This window comes from Pteronotus mesoamericanus, unplaced genomic scaffold, assembly GCF_021234165.1.
Source record: "Pteronotus mesoamericanus isolate MK-2021 breed Mesoamerican mustached bat unplaced genomic scaffold, CSHL_Meso_final contig_20, whole genome shotgun sequence".
Taxonomy (NCBI): domain Eukaryota; kingdom Metazoa; phylum Chordata; class Mammalia; order Chiroptera; family Mormoopidae; genus Pteronotus; species Pteronotus mesoamericanus.
The window spans coordinates 38,360,879-38,388,242 of NW_026555085.1; the positions used below are offsets into that span (position 1 = coordinate 38,360,879).

General features: G+C 38.1%; 1 protein-coding gene and 1 pseudogene across 1 annotated transcript; both read right to left on the reverse strand.

Moving 5' to 3' along the window:
* Positions 1 to 282: 282 nt before the first annotated feature.
* HTR1B (5-hydroxytryptamine receptor 1B) lies at positions 283 to 1,455 on the reverse strand. The gene has a single exon (XM_054568842.1). The coding sequence runs from the start codon at positions 1,453 to 1,455 to the stop codon at positions 283 to 285; it is 1,173 nt and encodes a 390-aa protein (XP_054424817.1).
* A 3,731-nt stretch (positions 1,456 to 5,186) lies between these two features.
* Positions 5,187 to 27,364, reverse strand: part of LOC129066872 (G2/mitotic-specific cyclin-B2-like) — a 170,181-nt pseudogene continuing 148,003 nt past the window's right edge.

A 27,364-nucleotide genomic window follows, 5' to 3' on the forward strand; every position in this document is an offset into this window, starting at 1 on the left:
CGCAGGATCAGTGCTGAACCTGGGGTTTGAGGGATGAAAGGGAGCCTCCTCCTCAGCAGGGAAGCTCTATCTTTCCTTTGATCAGTTCTCCTTTCAGAGCGAGAGCTAGCTCTCTCTTTCTGTCAGGGCTGTCCTGGCTTCTCAGGAGCCATAGCCCTTGCCCAGAAGAGAGTGCCTGGTTCGGACCCAGTAACAGTGAAAGAAAAGTCGACCTACCTGTGGAACCAGACACAACATGGTCCCCAAAGGCCACTTTTAGGCGACCCCAATGCAACTGAAAAGTCAATTTGTGCATTTAAAACGTATGAGTTTATGGAAAGCTTGTTTGAAATCCTCATTGGACATGGTATAGATAATGGGGTTAATGAGGGAGTTGAGATAACCCAGCCACGTGAAGAAGTCAAATATGGCCAGGTGGAACCAGCATGCTTTTTTGCAGATAGGCATCACTAGGGAGATGATGAAGAAGGGCAGCCAACACACAATAAACGCTCCCAAAATGATCCCCAGGGTCTTGGTGGCTTTGCGCTCCCTAGCGGCCATGAGTTTCTTCTTCTCCAGCAGGGCGTCAGAGATTCGCACTTTGACTTGGTTCACATACACAGGAGACCCCGATTCGCTGGGCATGTCGGGAGCCCGCGAGTTAATAGAGGTGACCGAAGACGTGGACCCAGGAGAGTCGGTTATCAGCTGGGCTCGGGTCAAACGCTTGCCGGTCTTGTTGGGAGTCTGTTTCAAAATCCGGGAGCGGGCTTCCACGTAGATGCGGCCGTAGAGGGCGATGAGGAGCAGGGTGGGGAAGTAAAAGGCGCCCACCGTGGAGTAGACTGTGTAGAGGATGTGATCGGTGTTCACCACGCAGTCCGACACCTCCTCCTCGGCTTTGGCCTGGCGCCAGAAGAAGGGTGGCAGCGAGATGGAGATGGAGAAAATCCACACCAGCACGATCATGACTGCCGCCCTCTTCGGAGTCCTTTTCGCCGAGTACTCCACGGCGTCCGTGATGGCCCAGTAGCGGTCCAGGGCGATGACACAGAGGTGCACGATGGAAGCAGTGCAACAGGTGATGTCCGACGAGAGCCAGAAGTCGCAGACCACCTGTCCCAAGGTCCAGCGGCCGGTGACTGTATACATGGTGCTGACGGGCATCACCAGGATGGATACTAGCAGGTCGGTGAACGCCAAGGAGGCGATCAGGTAGTTGGCTGGGGTATGTAGCTTCCGCGTCCGGTACACAGTGGCGATCACAAATGCATTGGAGAGCGTGGTGGCCAAAGTGATGAGCGCCAACAGCATGACCAGAAGTACTTTCCAGGGCAGGGCGATGGAGTCCTGGTAAATGTAGCCCTCGCCGCTGCAGTTGTGGGAGGGAGCAACGGAGAGGTTGGCTTGAGAAACCCCTGTCTGGGAGCCCGCTGGCTGCGGCGGGGCGCACTGAGCGCCGGTCTCCTCCATGTCTCTCCTCGCCCCAGCTCCGGAGCGCAGCTCTGGAGCATGGAACGGACGATGGAGAGAGGGAAGGACCACAGAAGAGACCGCGTCTCTCCCCCAGTTGGTAGGTAGTTCAGTAGGTTCCTCAACAACTCCTCCACCGGGTTCCCAGCTGAAACTAGAGGTCAAGGGCGCGGCAGCCCAGGCAGGCGAGCGCGTCCCCTGCACTTCCAGTGCGCCTGGCGCTGCCTCCACGTCTCTGGCTGCTCCTCTCCCCGCCTGGTGTTGCTAAGGGCTGGCCCACCGAGCCCCACACCGCACCGGCTTCCACCGAGGCGTCTAGTGGAGGAGGGCCATGTATTGTTTGGGGAGGGACCATTAGCCAGGTGGGGTCTCTTACCCCAATTCTTGGGGCTGAGCGTTTCCTAGCCCGGGCGCTCCTTGAGCTGCAGAGTCGGCCCACACGAGTTTCCTAGCAGTTTAAACCAAAACGTGCAGGCCAGCGAAGTCCTGGTCTTGCATTCCCGCCCCCCTCCCCAGACTGTGGCAGTTTCCTGCGGCGGCTGCGGCTGCCAGAGTAGGGCGGGGTGAAGTCTGGGAGCCGCGCTGCGCCGCGCCGCGCCGCGCCTCGCGCCGGGGTTCTGCCCTCCCTCCTTTTCACGCGCTGGCCACTCCGGCGAACTGCCCCGCGGAAACGGGGCCGCACGAGGGGGGACTCGAGGGCTTGGGCTGCAGCTGCTGGCACCGCGTGGTCGCGGCGGCCACCTCCGTCCCAAGGGCACCACTTGGAGTAACGCTGCTGGGCGCACGGGTCTGGGGGACCCAGCGCAGCACACGGGGAAGGAACAGATTTCTGGGGAAGCTGGAGGGGAGCGGTGTGCGCCAGCCCGGGAGGAGCGTGAGAGCCGCGGAACAGATGAGCTCCTTTTATAGAGTCCAGGTCCGCTCCAGCTACTCTAGCGGCGCAGCGAGTGCAGATGCCAGCTCGCGAACACCTTCCCTTTTTTCTCTCACCCTCCCTCAGTTTCTCCCGCCCAGTTCCCTCCCTGGCCAAGGAAGCTCCCGCCGGGTCCTACCGCCCTCTCTCTATTTCCCTTTCTTGGGCCCCTCCCGATCCTGACCCAGGTGCCGCAGTTTTGGCCGAAAATGGGGATGAGGGCGTCCTGTCCTTGCCTCTCTCCGCTTCGGAGCTTGCTGCGCACCTCTTCAATTAGACCCACGCTCCCAACTAGGGGCACAGGCAACTACCTACTACCACCGACTCCAGCAGGCCTGTACTTAGGTAGAGATAGCCCCAATCTCTGACCTCTCCGCTTAGGAATTTTAACCAGCCCTGCTGGCCACACCCAAGTTAGAAGGAGGAGCCTGTGATATAGCCTAAGAAGGAAATGGCCAACAGTACATTTTATATTGAATACTTTGGACATCAAGTCATACTTAACTCTTGCTACAATACAAACTAATTTTTCATATCTGACTTTAGGAATAGGTACTTTTCATTCAATCCCTCTCCTCTGTGAGTCAACAGGAAAAAAAAAAAAAAAGCTGTGCGCAAAAATGTAAAACTGCCACGAACAGAAGCTCACTGTCTGTCAAATTAAACCTTCGACTCCAGCCTCCTGCTCCCGCGGCTGAGCAGTGCCTCTGGAAAACAGTTCGCAGAAAGCACGGTGTTTTCTCAACCTGCCTAGAAAGGAGGTCATCAGGACTCAAGAAAGAAACACACACACACACACACACACACACACACACACACACACACACACACACAATTGGTTCTGGGGCTATCACCAGCGGCAATATCAATGGGAACATCAGGATATCAACCATATTTGGCCCCAAGCAGAAGCAGTAGTCCCTAGGTCTCATGACCCCAGAACTTACCCCTGTGCCCAGATCCTACTCCAGCCTTAAGAGAAACAAATGTAGTACAGAAGTACAATTGAGAGTAAGTTTTTAAAAAGCACCAGGAAGAACAACGTATTTTCAACCCTGAGAGCTAACTCAACTCTCAGTTCCCAGAGCCTGGCTCAGTGTTTGTGGCAGGTAGAATGCATCAAAAAAAAAAAAAAAAATGAATGAATAAATAAAAACCTACATTGTAAATTAATTTGTCAGGTTAAGTGTATATGTATTTTAAAGAATATTATTCTGTCCATTTGAGAGCTGAAGATTGATTATCTGGCTCATCCATTCAGTTTTTTAAAAAATAATTGAGGTCCTTTGAAAGAAGAGTGTTTTACCCATGGTCACACAACTCTAACCCAAGTTCCTTCAATTCCCCCACTGTAAGCCAGGCAGGCAGGCAAAAATAGAGTGCCAACTCTATGCCAGGGCATTCTAGGCATCGGGGGTATCTAATGGAGTAGACCCAGACCCAGTTTTCAAGTAGTTTATATTCTCAAAGACGCAGGCAGACAATGACCGCATGAGCAAGTAAATAATTAACATGCTTTCATATACTGCTAAGTATTATGAAGAAAATAATACACATTCGTGCATGAAGTGTGAGGGTACTCCTTTAACTAGGTGGCAGCTCTCCAAAGACATCCTCTGGACGCCCCTGGACTGCAGCAGCCAGGCTGAGAGTAAACACACAACCTTCTCTTCCCTCTTCTCCCCCTCGCAGCACTCAGCACTGCTCTGGTAATACTCAACCTCATTTGCACCACCCTTTAAGGGGTCCTGTCCCTCCTCCCACTCTACTCACCCACATCAGGCTTCGAGCTGGACTTGATTACTTTGCAAACTCCCATCTTTCTCTTAGAAACCACAACAGAGGGAAGCAAGCAGGGAGCCTAAACCACTAGGTGGGGGCGTTGGCCAGGATGGAGCAAAAAATGTGTGCTGGGCGGGGCCAGGAAACTATTTCCCAGCTAATTTCGGGGAGCGGCAAGATTAGAGAGAACAAACTGTTGAAAGTTAGGAGGCAGAGTAACGCTGGGAGGAATGTTAACGCTCTACGGGAAGCCTCTTCTTTTTCAAATTCTGCTCCAGTGGCATGCAAAAGAGAAAACCACTTACTCCTTCTAGGATTTGACTTTAGCGATGGGGAAACCTGTGGCTTTCTCCAGCCGTGTTTTCGCTTCTTCGAGGAGTCTCGGACCCCGAGTGGAATCTGTAACATCTAGACCGAGTTTGATTCCCCTCACCTCCTTCCCATCTTTGGTTACGAAGTGCTTGAAAACCAGCCCCAGCCGTCACACAGGCAGGATTTTGAGAGTTTAGTGGAGAGCCACTTTTCATTAATTTCGCTCCTGCATTTCACTCACTCCTTTAGCGCTTGGAAACATATAAAGTGTTAGTGTTTGCACATGGGCGCATGTGGGTTAAACTGTCAAGAGAGCAGGGAACCTTTAAAGTTGGCTCTGCCTAGGTTGCGCCGGCGCGCAATACGGGGCCGTTAGGACCAGTCCCCAGCAGAGCTAGCAGGAACCTCCCTTCGAATATGCGGGAAATTCAGCCGACACAGACTGCGAGAGGGACGAGGAGAAAACAGAAATCGCGATGGGATATCGGAGAGCAGCAAAAGTTAGTTGGATGGAAAAAGCTCCTGTTTGACCACGTGGCACGAAAACCGCGCATTAATGTGTTCGCCTCCTCAGCTTCACGCGGGACTTTCAGCAGGGGGGGAGGTTAATACTGGAACCCCAGTGAAGCTTGTGGTCACAGACAAAGCCTGACACTGTGGTGTGGCGCAGAGGGACCAGAGAAGAATCACCCTTGCCTGTGCCAGAACCTTACCTGTGCAAGGTTCAAAGAAACCTTGCCTGTGCCAGAAAGATACGGTGCGGCTGATATAGTGGAATGAGAGGAGGCACAGATTTCCGAGTTTGCAGCAGGGTACTAACTAGACCGGACGCTGTGAAGAGAATAAAGGAAAATGCAATCTGCAATCTCACATCCTCTACTACCACCACAATTTGAAAAATCCTCAGGCAATTCCCTAACCGCAAAACGTGAGGACCTGGCTAACTACTTCTTATTGCAAATTCTGCTTCCTCAATCTATGGCTGCTGTTTAAGTTTGTTTAGTTTGTTTTTAACTCCCATCCAGGAAATGGGCAGCAGACCTTGACCTCTCTGTATATCTTCATGTGTGGTTTTAGCTCTTTGCTAGTTTCCCCTTATGTTTTCTCCAGTAACTATTCTTTAAAAATTTATTGGTAATAATGAAATTACAAGATTATTTATGTCTTGCTTGATGAAACTATAGAAACATTCAAGTAAATGAAGGTTTGAATACATACATACAAATGTATACATATAATTTTTGCAGACAACTTCTGGGTGGTAACAGACCCTGTGAAGCTCAGGTACTTCTCCATATTCATTGACCCCACATTGGACGCTTGACTTGGTATTTATGTCACGGCACACACATGTTGTGTGCTTCATAAGGGATTTTTTAAGCCTTGCCAAATAATAAAATCAAGGTCTTTATTTTCTAAATGATAGGCTGGCACAAATTAATCTATGATAATCAGTAACTATGTGTTTATGTATTGTGTCTGCATTTAAGGAAGAATGTAAACAAAAATTAGACAGAACTTAGACAGTTTCTAATGCCTGTCTCTGTAGTAACAGCCACTTTGCTACTTTCAACAGATACCCTCAACAGGCAGATTACTCCTGGTGCAAATCTAGCCCAGTTCCAACCAGTAAAAGAGCTAGTTCCCACCTAAGGTCTCAATCATGTATTTCCTGGCTGAAGACCTAGATCTCAAAAGAAAATTTCTAACTTAAAACTTAAGGTTATGTAAGCAGAAGTTGCATGGAGGAGACGGGCATTGAATTTTTCTTCTTGGACAAACAATGGGATGTGGCGATAAGAAATTTTTGGATGGAAAAACAATGCCAATAAATCTACCAAACTGAGGAACAACTTGCTACTTAACTTGGCAGCATCATTAGGCAGTTCTGTTCAAGATGAAGTCTCTCCACAAAAATCAATTCAAGAACTATAATAATGAAGTTGTCCACTGGCCTAAGGAAAGCAATAAAAACTGGTTTTTGCCTTATTTTCAACTAAGAAAAATTGCATCACTTTTCATAATTAGTTCCAGTGTTGCAAAAAAAAGAGGCAGTTTTATTGTTCTCCATCTGTAATTAATAAATAATAATCATTACCCTTTATTGAATGCTGTGTACTAAGCCTTATGCTACCTATTCCATATACATTCACTGATTTAATTCTCATAACAACACTAGGAGTTGTCATCATCATCCTCATTTTCTGGATGAGGAATTTGAAGCTTAGAGAATTTAAGTACCTTTGCCAATGTCAGACAGCTGGTGAGTTACAGAGCTGGTGTTCAAATCCAAGTCTCTCTAATTTGCAAGCCCAAATCTTTATGAGTAGTCTACACTGAGTCAGCCTCACAGCTCACCATTAGCAGCACTTTTAACCATTCTGTCTGTGACTTTATTTCATCCTACCTGTGAAAAGCATCACTGCTATTAGCTATTTAAGTCTCCAGAATAATTTTCTGTTAGATGCCTTCAAATTTTTCAGTGTGGGAGGAGCTGGTGGTGGTAAAATTCAGGTAGGAAATTGTGTACTATGATTATGTTTAGCCAGCGAATTATCACTTCCATACAACATAGTCCTAAATCCACAGCCCAAGCAGAAACCAATTAAGACTTTCATTGCGAATGATAGACGACCAATTTAATCATACCTAAAAGCAAAAGAGAGAATTTGTTTCAAGAAGAGTGGGGCTCAAAAAGGTATTAAGCTACCAGGCTTTGGAGAAAGAAGAGATACAGCTGAGCCTTACTTAGGAAGCATTCTGGAACACCGTCAGGACTCTGTCTTTGTTGCTGCTGTTGTTGTTTGCTGTCTGCATGTCAGCTTATTTTATCTATTTCACTGTAGATGCGTTTTATCCACAACATGTAAAGGCACAGCCATTAACACCCTTAAGGATTATATCTTTCAGCTTGAATCATATTTCAGAAACTAATCTACATCTGTTCCAGGTTCAGAAATTCTGAGATATGTGTTCTACTCTTGAGGAAAATGTAGGGAACCATGACAAATCAACATTCAAAAAATGCAAAATTAGACAAATTAAAAGCCCAGAGATGGACAACGAGCTAATGATTGCTGCATGATTTATTTCCTTGACCCATTTGCTGACTCTGGGCACAAGTTGTGGAGTAGAAGTGGTCTAGGCAGGGGGATTTGACTGGGAGAGAAAAATAAGCTAAGCTTTTCACGCTTGCTGGGACCAGTGTGAAAGATTTGAACCTAGAAGAAATTCAAATGGCCAGTTTTCCCTGCAGACATTGGCTGTGTGTTGTAGCAAAACAAAAGACCAAGAAAGTGGAAGGAAAATTCTAATAGGGAAATTAAAATTCCCTTTGGTTTTGGAGTGCTCACAACAAAAAGTCCCTCTAGAGAGATGGGGCCTACATTAAACCTGGACTGGTCTTCCCAGAGGAAAAAGAGATCTTCTGGGTTCTCAATTAAAAGGCCAGGATGGCAAGGCCCAAAGAAAGGACAAATCACAGATAGACTGAGTCTAATTATAAATTAGCTCAATGTCTGACTGGTTGGTATAGTCAGCACTGCATACATTCTGCCTAACATAGGAAAGGGTGAATAATCTCTGAGCAAAATAATGTCTGGAGCCTCCATTACCCATTTATATACAATAAAAAAAAATACATGTATAGTGGTTATAAAAAACTGACCAATAACTTTAAAATAACTATGATTAATATGTTAAAAATAAGGGGGAATAGACCAAATGTATAAAAAGAGAAAGAATTTCAATGGTGAATGGGAATCTTTAAAAACAGGGTCAAATAGGAACTCTAGAAATAAAAATACAGCATTTGATATTCAGGGCTCAATGCAATAGCACTGCATTGGATGGATGCAATAGCACACTAGAAACATCATAAGACAGAATGAGTAAGCTCACAGAGTCAAAATAAAATGTCTGCACTGAATTAGAGAGAAGTGAAGTAGAAAGAAAAGAACCAGGATGTAAGAGTCCAGGGCTAAGTCAAATAATCTAAAGAACATGCACAGAGAGAGAGAAAGAAGAGAGGAAAGAAAAACTACTCGAAGGGATAATTTCCAAGAATTTCTAGAAATAAGTATTTTAAGTGAATGCCCTGAAAAAGCTCAAAGAATTCCAGTCAGAATACAAAGAAAACCACAGCCTAACACATAATGGTCAAACTGATAAAAACCAATGACAGAAAAAAATTCATAAAAGCGCCAGAGAAAAAGATACATTGCCTTCAAAGAAGCACAATAAAACTGAGATTGGCTTGGGGAAAGAAACTATAATATTCAGGAGATAATGCAATGATGCCTTATAATAGCTGAAAGTTTTAAAAAATTATTACAGTTTCATGCCTAGAGTAAATATCCTCCACAAATGGAGTTAAAATACAAGTCTCTTCATCCAAACAAAAAGTGAAAGGGTTTTTTGACAGCAGAACAAGGCTACAAAAATTACAGAGGATGTTCTCAGGCTGAAAAAAAATGATACCAAATGGAAGCACAGATTAAAAGAAGGAATGAAGAGCATGGGCTAGTATAAATATATGAGGAACACTAAAAGAGTATTAACTATTTAAAATTATGATAAAATGATTTTTTTGGAGTTTATAACACATATAGAAGTAAAATATATGACCAACATAAAAGCTGCTACTCAATAAGAAGAGGGATAAGCAAAATGAACTGTAGTAAAATTTTTGCATTGTTCAAGGAGTGATAAAGGTATTTAAGTTATACCCTAAAAAAATCAAGGGAGCATATTATAAAATCTCTAAGGTTGTAATTAAAAATAAACACAAGGATGTGAGAATAATATAGATAGTTGATTAATATATAGAAGCTAGGAAAAAGAAGAAGTAACAATAAAAGGTAGGGTCAAAAGAAAACAAATAATGATATTTAGATCCAACTATTAGTAATAGCAATAAAATAGTATTCACACCAATTAAAAATTTTTAAATTATCAGAATAAAAAAATTAACTATACACTTCTACAGAATACATATCTTAATTTTTTTAAAAAATCAAATATTTGAAAGCCAAATGTTATGAAAATGACGTAGCATGTAAATAGTAATCATAAGAGAGGTGATGTGGCTATTTAATATTTAAAAAGTATTATGCTAAGTGAAATATCAGGTGGTGAAAGACAAATACCATATGATCTCACCTATAAGTGGAATCTAATCAACAAAACAAACAAATGAGCAATATAGAACCAGAGACATGGAAATAAAGAACAAATTGACAGAGACCAGAGGGGATGGGGGCGGGGGGAGGGGGATAATGGGGGAAAGAAGAGGAAGGGTCAAATCAAGGAACATGTATAAAGGACCCCTGGACAAAGACAATGAGGGAATAATTGAATGTGGAAGGTGGAGAGGGGTGTGTAGGTAGGGCAGGGGAGAGTAATGGCGGGGGAAGTGGGGACAACTGTAATTGAACAATAAAAAAATTTAAAGCTAAAAATGTTTATTTTTTAAAAAGTAGACTTTAATGTAGAAGCATCAATCCTAAAGAAAGATATGAGAATCTTAATACGATAGCCTCAAACTATATAGAACAAAACTTGATGGGACTAAAAGAAGTATTAGACAAGGCCACAATCAAATTTAAAGATTTTAAATTTAAATTTTATTTTTTAGAGAGAGGGGAAGGGAGGGAGACAAACGTCAGTGTGAGAGAGAAACATTAATTGGTTGCCTCTTACTTGCACCCTAACTGGGGACTAACCAGCAACCTAGGTATGTGCCCTGACTGGGAATCTAACTGGTGACTTTTCACTTTGCAGGGAAATTCCCAACCAACTGAACCACACTGGTCAGAGCCAAATTTAGAAATTTTAATAAACCTTTCTCTGTAACTGACAAAATGAACAAATGTTAAAGTGATAAAACAAGCAGAAAAAAATAGTGAGAATATGAAATATATTGGAGAATATACTATTTAACCAAACTAAATGACACAAACAACATTTAATTTCAACTAAATGAAATGAACAACATTCCATTCTAATAACTGTAAAATATGTACTCTCTTGGAGGCACATGGGACACTTAGAAACAGAGACTATATGCCAGACACAAAAACATGTCTCAAATGATTGAAACAGATCCTTCATAAAATAAATAGTTGACATACGAGGGGGCGGGGCATGAAAAATGGAATTTATTTATACAAAATTGTGTATTTATTATTACATGTTTAAACTTCAGTCATCTTCCAGCTACTCTCCATTTGATGCATCATACCTATCAAGATGTTTTTCCACAGCTCAAAACAGTTTTTGAACTTGTTGATATTTTAATGCCTTTTAGTGCTTCTGCCGTTTTCTGCTTCACCTCTACCACATCAGCAAAACATTTCCTTTTGAGGACTTCCTTTCATTGTTAGTTAGGGAGTCACTTGGGGCAAGACTGGGTGGATAGGGAGGGTGGGGTAAAAGGATCACGCTGTTTTTGGTCAAGAACTTCTAGATACTCAGTGCAGTGTGGGCAGGTTTGCTCATAAACCACCCATCATGAAATAGACAAATGTATTAAAAGAGTCTTCAAAAAAGAATTCACTGAAGCCAATTGCAGGCTCTCACAACAATGCCAGCTGATACATTGATATAGATGGGATCCTAGAACACCTAGCGGGGGAAGCCTGTACCGCAAGGGCCCCACCCTCCAGAAGATAATCCATTTTGGGGGGTCTACCTTCATATAGGTATATAAAGCAATGTCAATGTCATTAACCATCAGGAATATGCAAATGAAATCACCTTGAGATACCACTGCAAACCTACTGGAACATCTAACAAAAATATTCGCAATATCAAGTGTGACAAAGATGCAGTGCAACTGAAAATCTTGGTGGGAATGCCAAATGGCACACCTGCTTTGGATAAGAGTTCTGCAGATTTATTATAAAACAGACTGACTATCTATGATATGAATTATTCCAACTTATCTACCCAAGAGAAATGAAATTTAGGTTCACAGAGAAACTTGTATGCAAATGCTTATTGTAGCTTTATTCATGATTGCCAGAATTTGGAAACAATATAGACAGCTTTCAACCAATGAATGAAGAAACCAACTGTAGTACATGCATACAATGGAATACTATTCAGCAGTAAGAAGGAGTCAACTATTGATTCACAAAACAACGTGAATCTTAAATGCAATTTGCTGTTTCAAAAAAAATCTGACCAAGTAACTTGAAGATCTAATTGGCTTTATTATGTGACTCATGCATCAGACAATATCCCATCTAGCAACTAGAAGGGTGCTCTGAGGAGTTGTCCAAAATAGAGGGTTTCTGTAGGAATAAGGGTGGCAAAAAAAAGAGCTTTTCACAAAAGGAAAGAAAGGATTATTTTTAGACCAGAACATCTTTGGGGAGGGTTGGAATGGAGAATGGCAAGGTTTTATCACACAGATTACCCCTCCTTTCTCAGGGGAATAGAGAGGGCCCATGTAACTGATTACCGTAAGTGATGCCAAATTGGGATGGTGATTTTCTCTTTAAAAGCAATGTGAAAGAAGGCAGACCCAACAGGTTACATTTGTATCATTCCATTTATATGACAGGAGGGAAAAGGCAAGACTATAAGGAGATAAACAATTGCCAGTGGTTGGCTGTGGTTGGTGATATCAGCCCCCACCCAATATGACACCAGGAGAAAGGTACTTACTTCAGTAACATTCTTCCCACACAATCCCTAACCACTATCTAAACATGGGAAAATGTCACACAAACCCAAATTAACAAACATCCTATAAAATATCTGAGGAGTATTCTTCAAAATATTAGGATCATGAATAATGAAAGACTGAGGAACTTTCATAAAGTGCAGGAGACCAAGAAGACATGCCCCCTAAATTCAGTATGGGATCCAGAATTCCATTCAAAAACTAGAAAATAACATTAGTAAAAAAAAATGTATTGCATCAATGTTAATTTTTGTTTTGAGAAATAGTTCCATGATTATTATTACTTGTTATAGTAGATGTGTTACCATAAGGGGAAGATAGATAAAGGTATATCAGAATTCTGTGTACCATTTTTGCAACTTTTCTGTAATTCTGAAATAATTTCGAAATATTTTTTAAAAGTTTTTACCTAAGAGAAGGTTGAAAGATTTAGGGTACTGGGCCAAGGGTAATCATAAAAGACTTCTTAATTAATATGTTTTATGTAGTTATAATTTTTTAATCAATGTGAGGGTATGAATCTTTTAGAAATAAATTTAATACCTAACAATAAATACAAATAAGAGGAGGATATTTTTAGGAAATTATTTAGTTCTCCAAATTTTGTCCAAAGATATATGAGGTTTACCCAGAAGGCATCCAGCCATGTAATATGAAAAATAGAGACATTTATTGAAGAACATACAAGACACAAGAAACATTGTACATATGACAATGATGCCTCAGTCCCTTTCAAAGTAGATACCTCGGGACCTCACACAGTTCTTTCAGTCACCAACAGCTGCCCCTTTGTATTTTCCTGAATTTCATTGATGGTTTGAAATCTCTTTCCTTTCAAAAGTGATTTTACTTTTGGGAAAAGCCAGAAGTTGCAGGATGCCAAATCTGAGCTGTAGGAGGGATGAGTCACCTGGGTGATTTGATATTTCACCAAAAATCTCTCCATGAGATGCGAGGCATGAGCGGGCACGTTGTTGTGATAAAGCTGCCAATCACCAGTTGCCCATAGCCGTGGCCTACTAAATAATTCGAATAGTTTCCATGGAGGAATGTTCACGCTTAATGCAAAATTTGATGCGGGTTCATTGCCCTACTCACTCAGTCATTTTGAATGGGATGGCCACTGAGTACACATGGTCACTCAACAGCATACCTGACTAGTACAGTGAAGTCATCATTGTTTATGTATGCACATTCCAGTCCACTCTCCTTGGCTGCCAGGTACATTGATGCTGTACAAACTGCTCTCATTATGTTAATAGTGGCTGGATGTTTCCCAGACAAACCTCATATATATAAATAAATAAATAAATATATATATATATATAAAAACAAATATATATATATATTTACAAGGTTGTTTATGTGGCATATGATGCAATACACACTATTAGAAGTGAGATAGATGGAAATATGCCATAAATAAAGTATCACAAAATAAAAGGATTTATGTAGCATTGGTGGCAGGAAGTATTCAAGTCTTAGGATCACATATTATAATATGACACCAAAATGAAGTTTCCATTGCTATTATTTGTGAAGCACAAAAGTAAATCACCAGCTATGCCAACTGTAATTTCAGAGATAATGTAAATGCTTTGCCTAAAGTAGGCCTCTATTAAATGTTCAATGGATTAGTCAGTCTTACCTTTCTCTGCCTCTCCTCTGCAGACCACAGATGGCCTGTTCCAGTGGGAAGAAAAGCAGGATGGAGTGTGGTTTTATGGCAGTCTTTCCCTAGACTAAAATAAACTTTGAGTACATGAACTAATGAGCAGGAGAAAATTGATTGGAAGGACATGATGGCCATAAAAACTTTTCCATGTTTATTTTCTAAAATTATATTTTCATGTTCAACTGAGAATCCAACTGTAATACAGGGTTTGGGTCTATAGATGTACAATTATTAATCTGTAAAGAATATTTAAATATTTTATTTTACTTGTATGTGCTATTGCATGCTAATTGTACCATACAGTGTAACTAAAGTTCAGGTTTAAAAATGTGACTATATTTGCTAGTGACGGTTTTCTGTTGACAGATACTAAGTTGATTGTGTAGTTGGTATCTCTTCCAGGATAACAGACAGTTGCTCTACAGCCTGATCATCAAGCAAACAATGATTTCATTACATATTTTTGTAATTATTCTGACCATATCAATTCATCTGAATTTAAAATCAATTTGTCTCCAAAACAGTGATTTGCAACCCATATGCCATGGCACATTGGTGTGCTGCAAGAATTTTTAAAATATATAATACCTGACTATTTAATCAGGCACTGACCTCTTTTCCCTTAGATTGCCAAATGAATTACAGCTAAAACAACAATAGCTGTTTGGTGTGAATGAATGAAAATTATACCTATCATTTTGTCAGATCAGCAAAAAATATATAGTTTTTGGTGTGCTACAGAATTTTAGTAATTAATTTATGAGATTAAAAAGGTTGAAAATCGAATTGTTGTTCCAGAAGATATAAAGGCATAAAAACAGTATTCAATAAATGGTGCTATGAAATTTGGGCAGGTACATGCAAAAAAAAAGAAAGAAAGAAAGAAATAAAAGAAACTAGACTACCTTCTTATACCATAGACAAGAATAAACTCAAAATAGATTAAAGACAAATGTAAAACTCAAAACCATAAAACTCTTAGAAGAAAACACAGGCTGTAAAGCCTCTTACGTTTCTCTTAGCAATATTTTTCTAATATATTTCCTCATACAAGGAAAACAAAAGAAAAAAATAAACAAATGGGACTACATCGAATGAAAAAGATTTTGTACAGCAGCAAAGGAAACCATCAATAAGAATAAAAGACAATCTAATGAATGGGAGAACACATTCATCAATGATATATCTGATAAGGGGTTAGTTAATATCCAAAATTTATGATGAACTCATACAACTCAACACTAAGAAAAAAACAGTCCAATTAAATAATGGGTAGGGACCCTGAATAGACACTTCTCCAAAGAGGACACACACACGAAGGGTGCTCAACATCACTGATCATCAGAGAAATGCAAGTTAAAACCACAATGAGATCTCACCTCATACCTGTCAGAATGATTATAATCAATAAAGCAACAAACAACAAGTGTTGGTGAGGATGTAGAGAAAAGGGGAACTTCATACACTGTTTGTGGGAATGCAGGTAGGTGCAGCAACTATGGAAACAGTATGGAGATTCCTTTCTTCAGTATTGTGTAGTTTTCTGAGTACAGATCTTTTATCTCCTTGGTTAAGTTTTTCCCTAAGTATTTCATTTTTCTTGTTGCTATAGTAAATGGGATTTTTTCCTAATTTCTGTTTCTGTTATTTCATTGTTGGTGTACAAAAATGCCACTGATTACTAAATGTTGACTTTGTATCCTGCCATTTTGCCCAATTCATTTATTAGGTCGAGTAGATTTTTGTGGAGTCTGTATGGTTTTCTATGTATACAGTCGTGTCATCTGCAAACACTGACAGCTTTACTTCCTCCTTTCCCATCTGGATGCCTTTTACTTCTTTTTCTTGTCTTATTGCTGTGGCTAGAACTTCCAATACTATATTGAGTAGAAGTGGTGAAAGTGGACACCCTTGTCCTGTGCCTGATTTTAAGGGAAAGCTTTTAGGTTTTAGCCCATTGAGTATGATGTTGGCTGTAGGTTTCTCATATATGGCCTTTATTATGTTGAAGTATGCTCCCTCTATTCACACTTTGCTGAGTGTTTTTTATCATAAAAGGGCATTTTACTTTATCAAATGCTTTTTCAGCAACTATTGATGTGATCACGTGGTTTTTGTCTTTCCTATTGTTTATGCAGAATATTACCATATGATCTCACCTCTAAGTGGAACCTAATCAACAAAATAAACAAATGAGCAAAATAGAACCAGAGACCTGGAAATAAAGAACAAGCTGACCATGACAAGAGAGGAAGAGAGAGGGGAATAAAGGGGGAAAAAAGGGAAAATGGCAAGCAAAGGGACACAAATAGAGGATTCATGGGCACAAACAGTGGGAGGGATTGGCTGTGGGAGCCAGGGGGATGGGGTAGGGGTGAGCAATGGGGAGAAGGCAGGACAACTGTAACTGACCAAGAAGAAATAAAAAAGAAAATAAAACAGTATGGAGATTCCTCAAAAAATTAAAAATGAAGCAGCCTTATGGCCTATTGATTTCACTTCTGGGTACATGCCCAGATAAACCCAAAACACTATTATAAAAGTATATATGCTCTCCTATGTTCATTGCAGCATTATTCACTATAGCTAAGACATGGAAATTGCCCAAGTGCCCATCAATAGATGAGTGGATAATGAATATGTGGTATATACAGATGATGGAATATTGCTCAGCCATAAAAAGAATGAAATCGTACCATTTGCAATAGCATGGATGGACTTAGAGGTATTAAGCTAAGTGAAATAAGTCTGTCAGAGAAAGACAATACCATATTATTTCACTTATATGTGGAATCTAAAGAACAAAATAAACAAACAAAGTAGAAATAGACTCATAGATACAGAGAACAGAGTCACAGTTGTCAAATGGGAGGGGGTTGAGAGGCTGGGTGAAAAAGGTGAAAGGTTAAGCAGTATAAACTGGTAGTTACAAAATAATCACAGGAATGTAAGAGCAGCATAGGCATTATAGTCAATAATATTGCAGTAACTATGTACAGTGCCAGGTGCATACTGGAAATATTGGAGGGAACACTTTGTAAAGTATATGATGATCTAACCACTATGCTTTACTCCTGAATCCAATACAAAATAATATTGAATATAAACTATAATTGAAAAATAAAAATTTAAAAATAATAAATAAAAAATAAAGGCATTTTAAAAAGTATATTTTTGAGATATGCTGAGCTGTAGTAAAAATGTGCTGATGAGAATGTAAACTGCACAATGATTCAGGAAGCAAACTCGCAATAAAACAAGGGCCTTAAAAATTCGCTAAACTACATGCATGAGCTACTAATTACACTTCTAAAATATATTTGAAGTGACTTAAAGAAAAGTGCAAAGATTTAGCTATGAAGATTATTTATCCCAATGTTATTCATAACTCTGGTTAGAATCAGTATTTGTTAATTTTTCTTTCAAATAAAACTATTATTTTTGAATTCAGAAAAATATTTTTAATTTAATTTTGAAATAGTTATTAAGCAATATAATAAAATTAAAACTAAAAGTAAAAATCTTTCAATGTGTAATAAAAAAATAAAATCAGCATGCTTCCAAAAAAATGAAGTAGGACACATTTCCCATGCAATTACCCATGTGCTTAGGGAACGAGTATTCACAAGTCACATTTTGTTTAATGCCAGGACACCTCATAGTCATGACTTGCGTCTTGCATTGGCCAGTGCCCAAATTTAACTCGGCTCTACTCAAACCTGAGTATAAGGCAGGGTTCCATCAGCTCTTTATAAAATTTCTCCAAATTCCTTTTATGGATTTATAGAGGCTGACTTGTAACACAAAGTTTATGGAAACAGAGAAATGCTTCTTTATAATCAAAACTCCTTACACAGTAAAGGTTATTTGATTGAATCAATCCCTCTGAAATGTTCTGTGTCTCAATCTTAAATGAAAAATTATAGATTAAAGTGATAATTTCTCTAATTGGAGGACTTTACCTCCCTTCCAAATTTAAGTTCTATCCTCAACTTCCTACTCGTACACTACATTTTTATCGTATCTGGTTCTTTTGCGTCCTAATGGAGTACATTTTTTTTTTCCTGGATGTTTTTGCATGACATTTTTGTTATTGTTGTTTTTGCCTTTGTGTGCTATTATTAAGTTGTTTGTTTCACTGAATAAGGACTTAAATATTAAAAACCACTGAGTCCTTCAAATCTCATATACAAATTTCGTTGTCCTTTTGAAATTATATTTTATTAAGCTTATATAATATCAAGTTGTTAGGTTTGCAACAAAATACCTAAATGAACTTTTATTTCATTTTAAAAGTTGGGGTAAAACAATGTGTTGCTGTATTCTGCTGTGAATAATGCGCACCCACATTCCATGTGCATTGTACATGGGATTATTATACCCATCGTTATACCCATGGTATGTGATCATCATGCCCATGTATAATGCACATCCTTATTTTTCCCTCAAAAATTTGGGCACAAAGTACTCATTATATCTGGCAAAATACAGTACTTACTATTTTTGTTTCTTAGATATACAAGAAATTGTGCAGTTAAAAAAATTAAAGCTATATTTAACTTGAAAGCTTGTAAGCATATGTGCCAAATGTTAATCATTGATAGTCATTGCATAGAGACATGACCGATGATTGTCACTTCTTATTCTCTTTTGAATTATTTTTAATTGAAATTAAGTATGAATTTCTATTATCTCCAAAAATAAACTATTTTTATTTTTAAAAGTTATTCATTAGGCACCTTATAGCAATATAGAAATTACATTACTATACAATCCTAATCTTCAAAAGTTATTTAATATTGCATGATATGGTAATATTCACAAGGGAAAGAAATCAGTTCAAATTTAACAGTTACTGAAATTGCACTTAATCTCTTAAAAATAGTCTACCCAAGGCAAAATATTCATGCCAAAATATAAATCAAGTCCTATTTAAGTAAAGAGAGCTTAATGTATACATTGTGTTGAAGTACCAGATTTGTAAAGCTCTTAAAATATTTTAGAGAAAGTTTTCTTCTGATCTGAAAATTATAGCAAGCATATGGATATAACCTGAGCAAACCTGGGTTCAGCTTAAAACCAAACCTCCACAGGAAGAAGTTTAAAACATGCTTCCTCCAGTACTTAATGCACAAAACACTGATTGCTTGTAACCTGGTTTAAATTTTGATACCTATTAATTTTGGCTGTGCACCTATGCCTTTGTAGTATTTTTTAAAATTGTATTTGATAATTTTAACATATCTTCTATGTATAGCCTACAAAATAAGCAGCTTAGAAAATGTTTGCTCAAAGAGTGGAGTAATTTAAATACTACAAAAGTTCATCATAATGTTATGGCTACAAATTTGAGGAAATGTATTACATATCATAATACAGACAAATGTCTTTTAGAAATAAAATTTCAGTTTTTTCTGAAGTTCTAATTTTCTGAATACTGTGTTTAAAATCACATTTTATCTGTATTTGAATGTCATATTAATAAAGTTATTTTATATTTTTTCAGTCACAAATCTGAAGAAATCATTTTTATATAAAGCCTTTTCCTCCAGGGCACACTTAATATGTTTATGATAATCTTGCTCTTTATAAAACAGTTTTATTTATTTATTTATTTTTTATTTATTTTTTATTTATTTTTAATTTTTTAAATTTTTTTTATAAAATAGTTTTAAAATCAACAATACTTTATTATTTAATAGCTAGATATTTATATTTGCTAATAAAATAAAGCAAAAATTCTTACATTCTAAGCTTTGTGAGTATAGGGGTTATGATGGTTCACTTTCACACCATAGATTCCAGGCCAAACATAGGGGTAGGTTCATAGCAGGAAATCCATTAATATACATATCATGGATCGACAACAGTTATTCCAAAATGGAGTTGGGGTGGGGCATAAAATTTATAATTGCTACTCTAAAGACCTTCACAAAAGCTCTTCAAAACTTACTATTTCTCACCTGTGACTGCACATCTCTTTTGACATAAAATCAATATACTTCTCACTTTTTGAGTATTCCTGTTAATGTTTCCACGTAGGTCTAAAGTCCTTTCAAATTCATTGAAATGTATTTGAGCTTATTTAAATATATCATTATGTCAATTCTTCAGTTTAAATCAAACTTATGCAGCTTAAATTGCTCTGTAATGATATCTATTTATTCTCAACGAGAAAAAGTAGAATGGTGCTGAAAATAAAAGAAAAACAGAGAAAAATCAAGATATTTGGCTAATAATTGGCCTTAGGCATATTTAATTTATTTTCTAGCATCTGCTGATTGCCCACATAATATCCATTCTTCCTTTTTTCTTATTAAGAGATACTTTGGTTTATGTGCACAACTGAAAATGTACATTTTCCTCATCTTTGTTGTAGGGAAGCGAAGTAGATATAAAAGCACAAGTTCTTGGGTGGAGAATCCTGTTCTGTGGTTTAGACAGCTGAGGTCCCTGCCTTGAATAATGAGGAAGTGATGCTTAGGATGCTGAAGATGCAAAGAATCTAGGTTCCAAGTATTGCTGCTAAACTGCCATTTCAGCCCTGAGCTGTGGACTCTGGACTTCAACTTTAGTAGGTCACTGCTATTTCTAGACTTTGAATGAGCAGTCAAACCATTTCCTAACTCACATCAGAAATAATCCTTTTTTTTACCTTAAATGACTATATTTTATTTTATTAAATATTTTGTTATTTTATTACAGTTGTCCCAATTTTTCTCCTTTGCCCTCCTCCACCCAGCCCACACCCCTGCTCCCACAGTCATTCCTCATCCTGTTGTCCACATCCAGGGTCCATTCTTACAGTTCTTGCTTAGTCCCTTCCCCTTCTTTTCACCCTTATCCCCCTCCACCCTCTCCTATGGCCTCTGTTAGTCTGCTCCTTGTTTCCATGCCTCTAGCTTCATTTTGTTTGTTTGTTTGTTTGTTTGTTTGTTTTGTTCATTAGGTTCCTCTTACAGGTGAGATCATACAGTATTTGTTTTTCACTGACTGGCTTATTTCACTTAGCATAATGTTCTCCAGTTCCGTCCATGCTGTCACAAAATGTAGGAATTCCTTCTTTCTGCTGCATAGTATTACATTGTGTAAATGTACCACAGTTTTTTCATCCACTCATTTACTGATGGGCATTTAGGCTGTTTCCAGCACTTGCCTATTGTAAATTGTGCTGCTATGAACATTGGGGTGCATAGGTTCTTTTGAATTGGTGTTTTGGGATTCTTAGGGTATAGTCCCAGCAGGGGAATCACTGGGTCAAAAGGCAGTTCCATTTTTAGTTTTCTGAGGAAATTCCACATTGTTTCCACAGTGGCTGCCCAGTCTGCATTCCCACCAACTGTGCTGTAGGGTTCCATTTCTTCACATCTTTGCCAGTACTTGTTTGTTGATTTATTAATAATGGCCATTCTGACTGGTGTGAGGTGATATCTATTGTGGTTTTAATTTGTATCTCTCTGGTGGCTAGTGATGTTGGGGGTTCTTTCATATGTTTATGTGCAATCTATACGTCCTGCTTGGAGAAGTGTCTGTTCAGGTCCTTTGGCGATTTTTTAATTGGATTGTTTGACTTCCTGGTGTTGAGTCATATAACTTCTTCATATATTTTGGAGATCAAATCCTTGTGCAAGGTGTCATTGGCAAATATGTTCAGCCATATCGTCATTCCCACATTCATTTTGATGATGTTTTCTTTAACTCTGCAGAAGCTTTGTAATTTGATGCAGTTCCATTTGTTTATTATTTCTTTTGTTTCTCTTGCACTAGGAGATATATTGGTAAAATATTGCTGCATGGGATATCTGAAATTTTACTGCCTCTGTTTTCTTCTAGGACTTGTATCGTGTCATAACTTACAATATTTAAGTCTTATCCATTTTGAGTTTATTCTGGTGTATGGGGTAAGTTGGTGGTATAGTTTTAATTTTTTGCATATACCAGTCCAGTTTTCCCAACACCATTTATTGGAGAGGCTATGTTTTAATCCATTGTATACTCCTGCCCCCTTTGTCAAATAAAAATTGACCATAGAGACTTCAGTTTACTTCTGGGCTCTCTATTCTGTTCTACTGATCTATGTGTCTGTTCTTATGCCAGTACAAGACTGTTTTGATTACAGTGGTTTTGTAGTATAGTTTGATTTGAGGTATTGTGGTCCCTCTTATTTGTTCTTCTTTCTTGAGATTGCTGAGATTACATAACACTTGTTAGGTATGAGAATCTGAGAACTCATTTAACTTCTCTGTACCTCTGCTTTCTCATTGTAAAATGAGGAGTGAGTTTGGATATACTGTCATGTTTTACCTCATTCTAATTTTAAGACAAAAATTATCCCACTTCTCTAAATGTTCTTGTATTTTAAAAAATGCTGAAGATCCAAGATGGTGGAGTAGAAAGTGGAAGCTACACTAACCCATTAACTTCCTCCCAGGACCAATCCGGAATTACAACTAAATTGTAGAGAAATCATCCAGAATAACCAACTGAACGCTAGCTAGAGAAACACCTTATAATTAAGGAAAGAAGAAGAAAACACTTCAGCACAACGTGACTGGTAGAGAGTACAGAGGAGGCACAAGAGGGCTGGCTGGGCTCCCACAGGTGGCATCTGAGGTTACAGAGGGATATTTCAGTAGCCAAGGGGTTCCCCCTGAGAAGTGTGGGTTCTAAACCCAAAGTTGGGCTCCCAAGCCTACAGCACCAGAGCTGGAAAGGAACCCAGATAGCATCCAGTTGTGAAAAGCAGCAGGGATTCTGTCTGCCAGGGAGAGATAGCTGGAGGTGCAGAGAGCCCCTTAAAGGGACAACACACAAAATTTTATTTGCAGTCTGGGGCTGGTGGCTCTGGGGAAAGAACTGAAGGAATAGCTGCCAGGATCCTCATACTAAGTTATTCCCCATAATGCAGAAGCCATCTTTCTCAGGCAGATCACTCTTCTCCAAGTGGCATCAGCCTGAGGGGAAGCAATGGTCCTGCCTCCAGGCATTACTCTGCCCCACCCTGTGGTGCTTAAGTTAGCTGCTGATTAGTTTAACAAACTGACAGAAAATACAAAGAAGCAGACAAAATAGGAAGATGAAGAAACAGACTCCAAATGAAAGAACAAGAAAATTATACAGAAAAAGAACTAGAGGAGGCAAGCAATTTATCAGAGTTTAGAGTAACGATTATAAGGATACTCAACAGCATGAAAAAAAGACATAGAAACCATAAAGAAGACCAGTCAGAATTAAAGACTGCAATATCTTAAATAAATAATACACTGAAAGGAATAAAAAGTAAGCTAGATGAAGCAGAGGATAAAATCAGTGAATTGGAAGAAAAGGTAGGAAATAAAAAAAAACACCTAGCCAGAGCAGCAAAAAGAAAAAAGAATTTTAAAAGCTGAAGAGAGATTAAGAAACATTTTGGACAACACGAAGCATAACAAATCCACACCACAGGAATACCAGAAGGAGAAGAGAGCAAGCAAAGGATCAATAACTGATTTGAAGAAATAATGACTGAAAACCTCCCTAATCTGGTGAAGGTAAAAGACACACAAGTCCAGGAAGCTCAGAGAATCCCCCCAAAAATGGACCCAAAGAGGCCTACACTGAGACATATCATAATGAAAATGAGAAGGCTTAAAGACACGGGGAGAATCCTAAAAGCTGCAAGAATAAACCAGGTAGTTACATATAAGGAAGCACCAATTACATTGTCATCTGACTCCTCAACAGAAACATTTCATGCCACAAGAAAGTGGCATGAGATATTCAAGGTGATGAAAAGCAAGGACCTACAACCAAGATTACTTTACCCAGGAAGGCTATCATTTAAAATTGAAAGAGAAATAAGGAGCTCCCCAGACAAGAAAAGCTAAAGCAGTCTCAATGCCAAACCAGTAAGTATTGTAACAAATTTTAAAAGCTTGCTTTTAGAAAAAGAAGAACATGAAAAAAAAATAAAACAGAGGGAAACAGTCTAAATAAAATGGCACTAAATATGTGTGTAACAATAATCATCTTAAATATAGATGGCTTGAACAAAAAGACATGGGGTAACTGAATGGATAAGAAAACAAGACCATATACATATATGCTGCCTTAAAGAGACCCATCTCAGATCAAAAGGTACACATGGACTAAAAGTAAACAGATGTAAAATGATATTTCATGCAAATGGAAAGGAAAAAACTGGGGTAGCATCATTTATTTCTGACAAAATAGACTTTAAAACCAAGGCAATAGTAAGAGACAAAGAAGGACACTACATAATGATAAAGAGAAGAATCCAACAAAAGGATATAACCTAGTAAACATTTACACACAGAACATAGGAACACCTAAATATGTAAAGCAATCTTGATGGACATAAAGGGGGAGATCAACAGAAATACAGTCATGGTCAGGCATTTTAATATCTCTTTGACTTCAATGGGTAGATCTTCCAGCCAAAAAATCAACAGACAGCAGCCTTAAACGACAACACTAGATCAAATGGATTTAATTGGTATCTTCAGAGCATTTCACCCCAAAGCATAGACTATACATACTTTTCAAGTGCTCATGGAACATTTTCTAGGATAGACCACATTAGGACACAAAACAAGATAAATTTGAAAAGATTGAAATAATATCAAGAATCTTTTCTGACCACAATGCTATGAAACAAGAAATCAATCACAAGAAGAACACTGGAAAATACACAAACATATGGAAGCTAAATAACATGTTATTAAACAATGAATGTATCAACAAAAAGTTCAAGGTACAAATCAAAATATATGTTGAAACAAATGAAAATGAACACAAAAAAATCTGTGGGACATTGGGAAAACAATCTTAAGAAGGAAATTCATAGCACTGCAGACCTATATCAAAAAACAAGAAAATGCTCAAATAAACAATATAACTTAACACTTAAAGGAACTTGAAAAAGAACAACAGCAAAGCCCAAAGTGAATAGAAGGTAGGAAATAGTAAATATCAGATCAGAATCAATGAAATAAAGTTTAAAAAAATGATACCAAAGATCTAGATGAGTCTACTAGGTAGTACTGTAAGAAGATAAGCAAGACAAACACACCTTTAACCAGAATCATCAAGAAAAAAAGAGAGAGGACCCAAATAAATAAAACCAGAAATGAAAGAGGAGAAATAACAACTGACACCAAAAAATTAGAAACAATTGTAAGAAAATATAATGAACAATACGCCAACAAACTGGACGATCTGGATGAAATGGCTAAATTCTTAGAAACATACACTGTTCCAAAACTAAATCAGGAAGAACCAGAGAATCTGAATAGACAGAATACACCTAGTGAAATTGATGCAGTAATCAAAAAACTTCCAACAAACAAAAGCCCTGGACCAGGTGTCTTCACAGGTGAATTTTACCAAACACTCCAAGAACTAACACTTCTTTTTCTCTAACTATTTCATAGAACTCAAAAGGAGAGAAGGCTCCCAAACTCACTTCAGAAAGCCAGAATTATTTAATTCCAAAACCAGATAAAGTCACTACAAAGAAAACAATTATAGGCCATTATCCCTGATAAACATAGATGTGGAAATCCTCAAGAAAATAATAGCAAATCAAATACAGCATTGCATCAAAAAGATCATACATCTTGATCAAGTGGGATTTATTCTGGGAATGTAAGTTTGGTATACCATCCACAAATCAATAAATATCATTCACCACATAAACAAATGAAGGGTAAAAACCACATGATCATATCAATAGGTGCAGAAAAAGCATTGGATAAAATTGAGAACCCACTTATGATAAAAACTCAGCAAAATGGGTTTAGAGGGAACATACCTAAACATAATAAAGGCCATATATGACAAACTTACTGCCAGCCTCATATTTAATGAGCAAAATATACAAGCGTTCCACTTAAGATTGGGAACAAGACAGGGACGTCTGCTTTCACCTCTCTTATTCAACATAGTACCGGATATCCTAGCAATAGCAATCAGACAAGAAGAGGAAACAAAGGCATCAAAATTGGATAGGAAGAAATAATACTGTCATTATTTGCAGATGACATGATATTGTACATAAAGAACACCACAAATTCCACCAAGAAACTACTAGAACTGGTAAATGAATTCAGCAAAGTAGGAGGATACAAAAATAAGTTTAATTTCTTTTGCTATTTTCAATTTTTCTCCAAGATACCATTATCATGGAATAGCATTATTCATCTTCTGGAATCTTAATTTTATCTAGATTCCAGTCAAGAATGTTATGGACTAGGATTTTCTTTTAAGACTTAAAAAAAAAACAAACCTGCAAATGCCAGTTTTTCTTCCTTTAACCTGAAAATTTGCCTGAAAATGAATTCATTAAAAATGATAAAGTAGTTTTAAAATAAATACTTAATTCTTTATTTTTGAGATCTTATGAGATATAAGTAACTTTCGAAATGATGGCATGAAAAACATAATATTTCTTTCTGCCACAATAGAGACATCTAAATCAATATGAGAAGTTTGTGTTGTCTTTGAAATATAGTTCAAAATTTATGTTACAAGTGTTTTATGCTTCCTTGTTTGAAAGTAATTTTTAATTAAGATGTTAAGTTCAGATTCACCTTAAGGTCAGAATTACAAGATGGTTACTTCTACAACAGGAGGAGGTCTTTGGCTTGGTGTGACATCTGTCCTTTACTATAACAATTTTGCTCTTCTGAAACAGGCACACTGTCACTTTGCATGAGACAAGTTTTCAATTTCAAGTGATAAGTTGATTGACTTTCAGCACGATTGAGTAACTCACCTTTTGGCTAAAGGCATTGTTTTAATAACACTGTTAGCTAATTCTTGATTACCAGCAAATATATGAACTATTTGACATGGGTGAATATTAAATAGCTTCTAGTTAACTCTAAAGTATAAATTCATGTTGGCATTAAAAAAAAAATCTTCCTCCAGTGCTAAACCCTTGGTTTTAAGGAGGTTCCTGACCAGTGAACTGTAGATTCATACTTGTGCCTTTGTTTCAATTAACATGCTCACTAGAAGGCTTTAACATATTCGAATCCTGTTTTATTTTTTAAAATGCACTCTTTATGACCCAAAAAGAAAAAAGGAATGTACCTCAGATAATTTGACTAAAATAAAACAAGTATTTGATGTGTTATCAATTCTTAAGGGAAAAAGAGGCAGGCGTCAGTTTAAAAAAAGTATTAAATTATAAGTCTATAGTGGAAAATAATGGCAAAAGTTAAAAAGTTTGCTGGTTATGTTATCATTTTGAAAGAAATTTGATGGAAATTCATAGTCATTATATAACAAGTAGATCTACAGATATTTTTCCTTTTGCTTATTCTTGCAAGTAATTCATGTTCTCTGGGGGAAAATTTTTTCCTCATAAGAAACTGCTCAATTTATATGGCGAACATTTTTTTCTGCCCCTTTTCCTCACCATGATGCACATTGCACTGCCTTTTTTTCTTAAGATCCTTACCTAAACTTCAAAAAAATTAGAATTAAAGTGGTTGCAATTTTCCCTCTCATCTTTTTCATATTGGATTTAAAG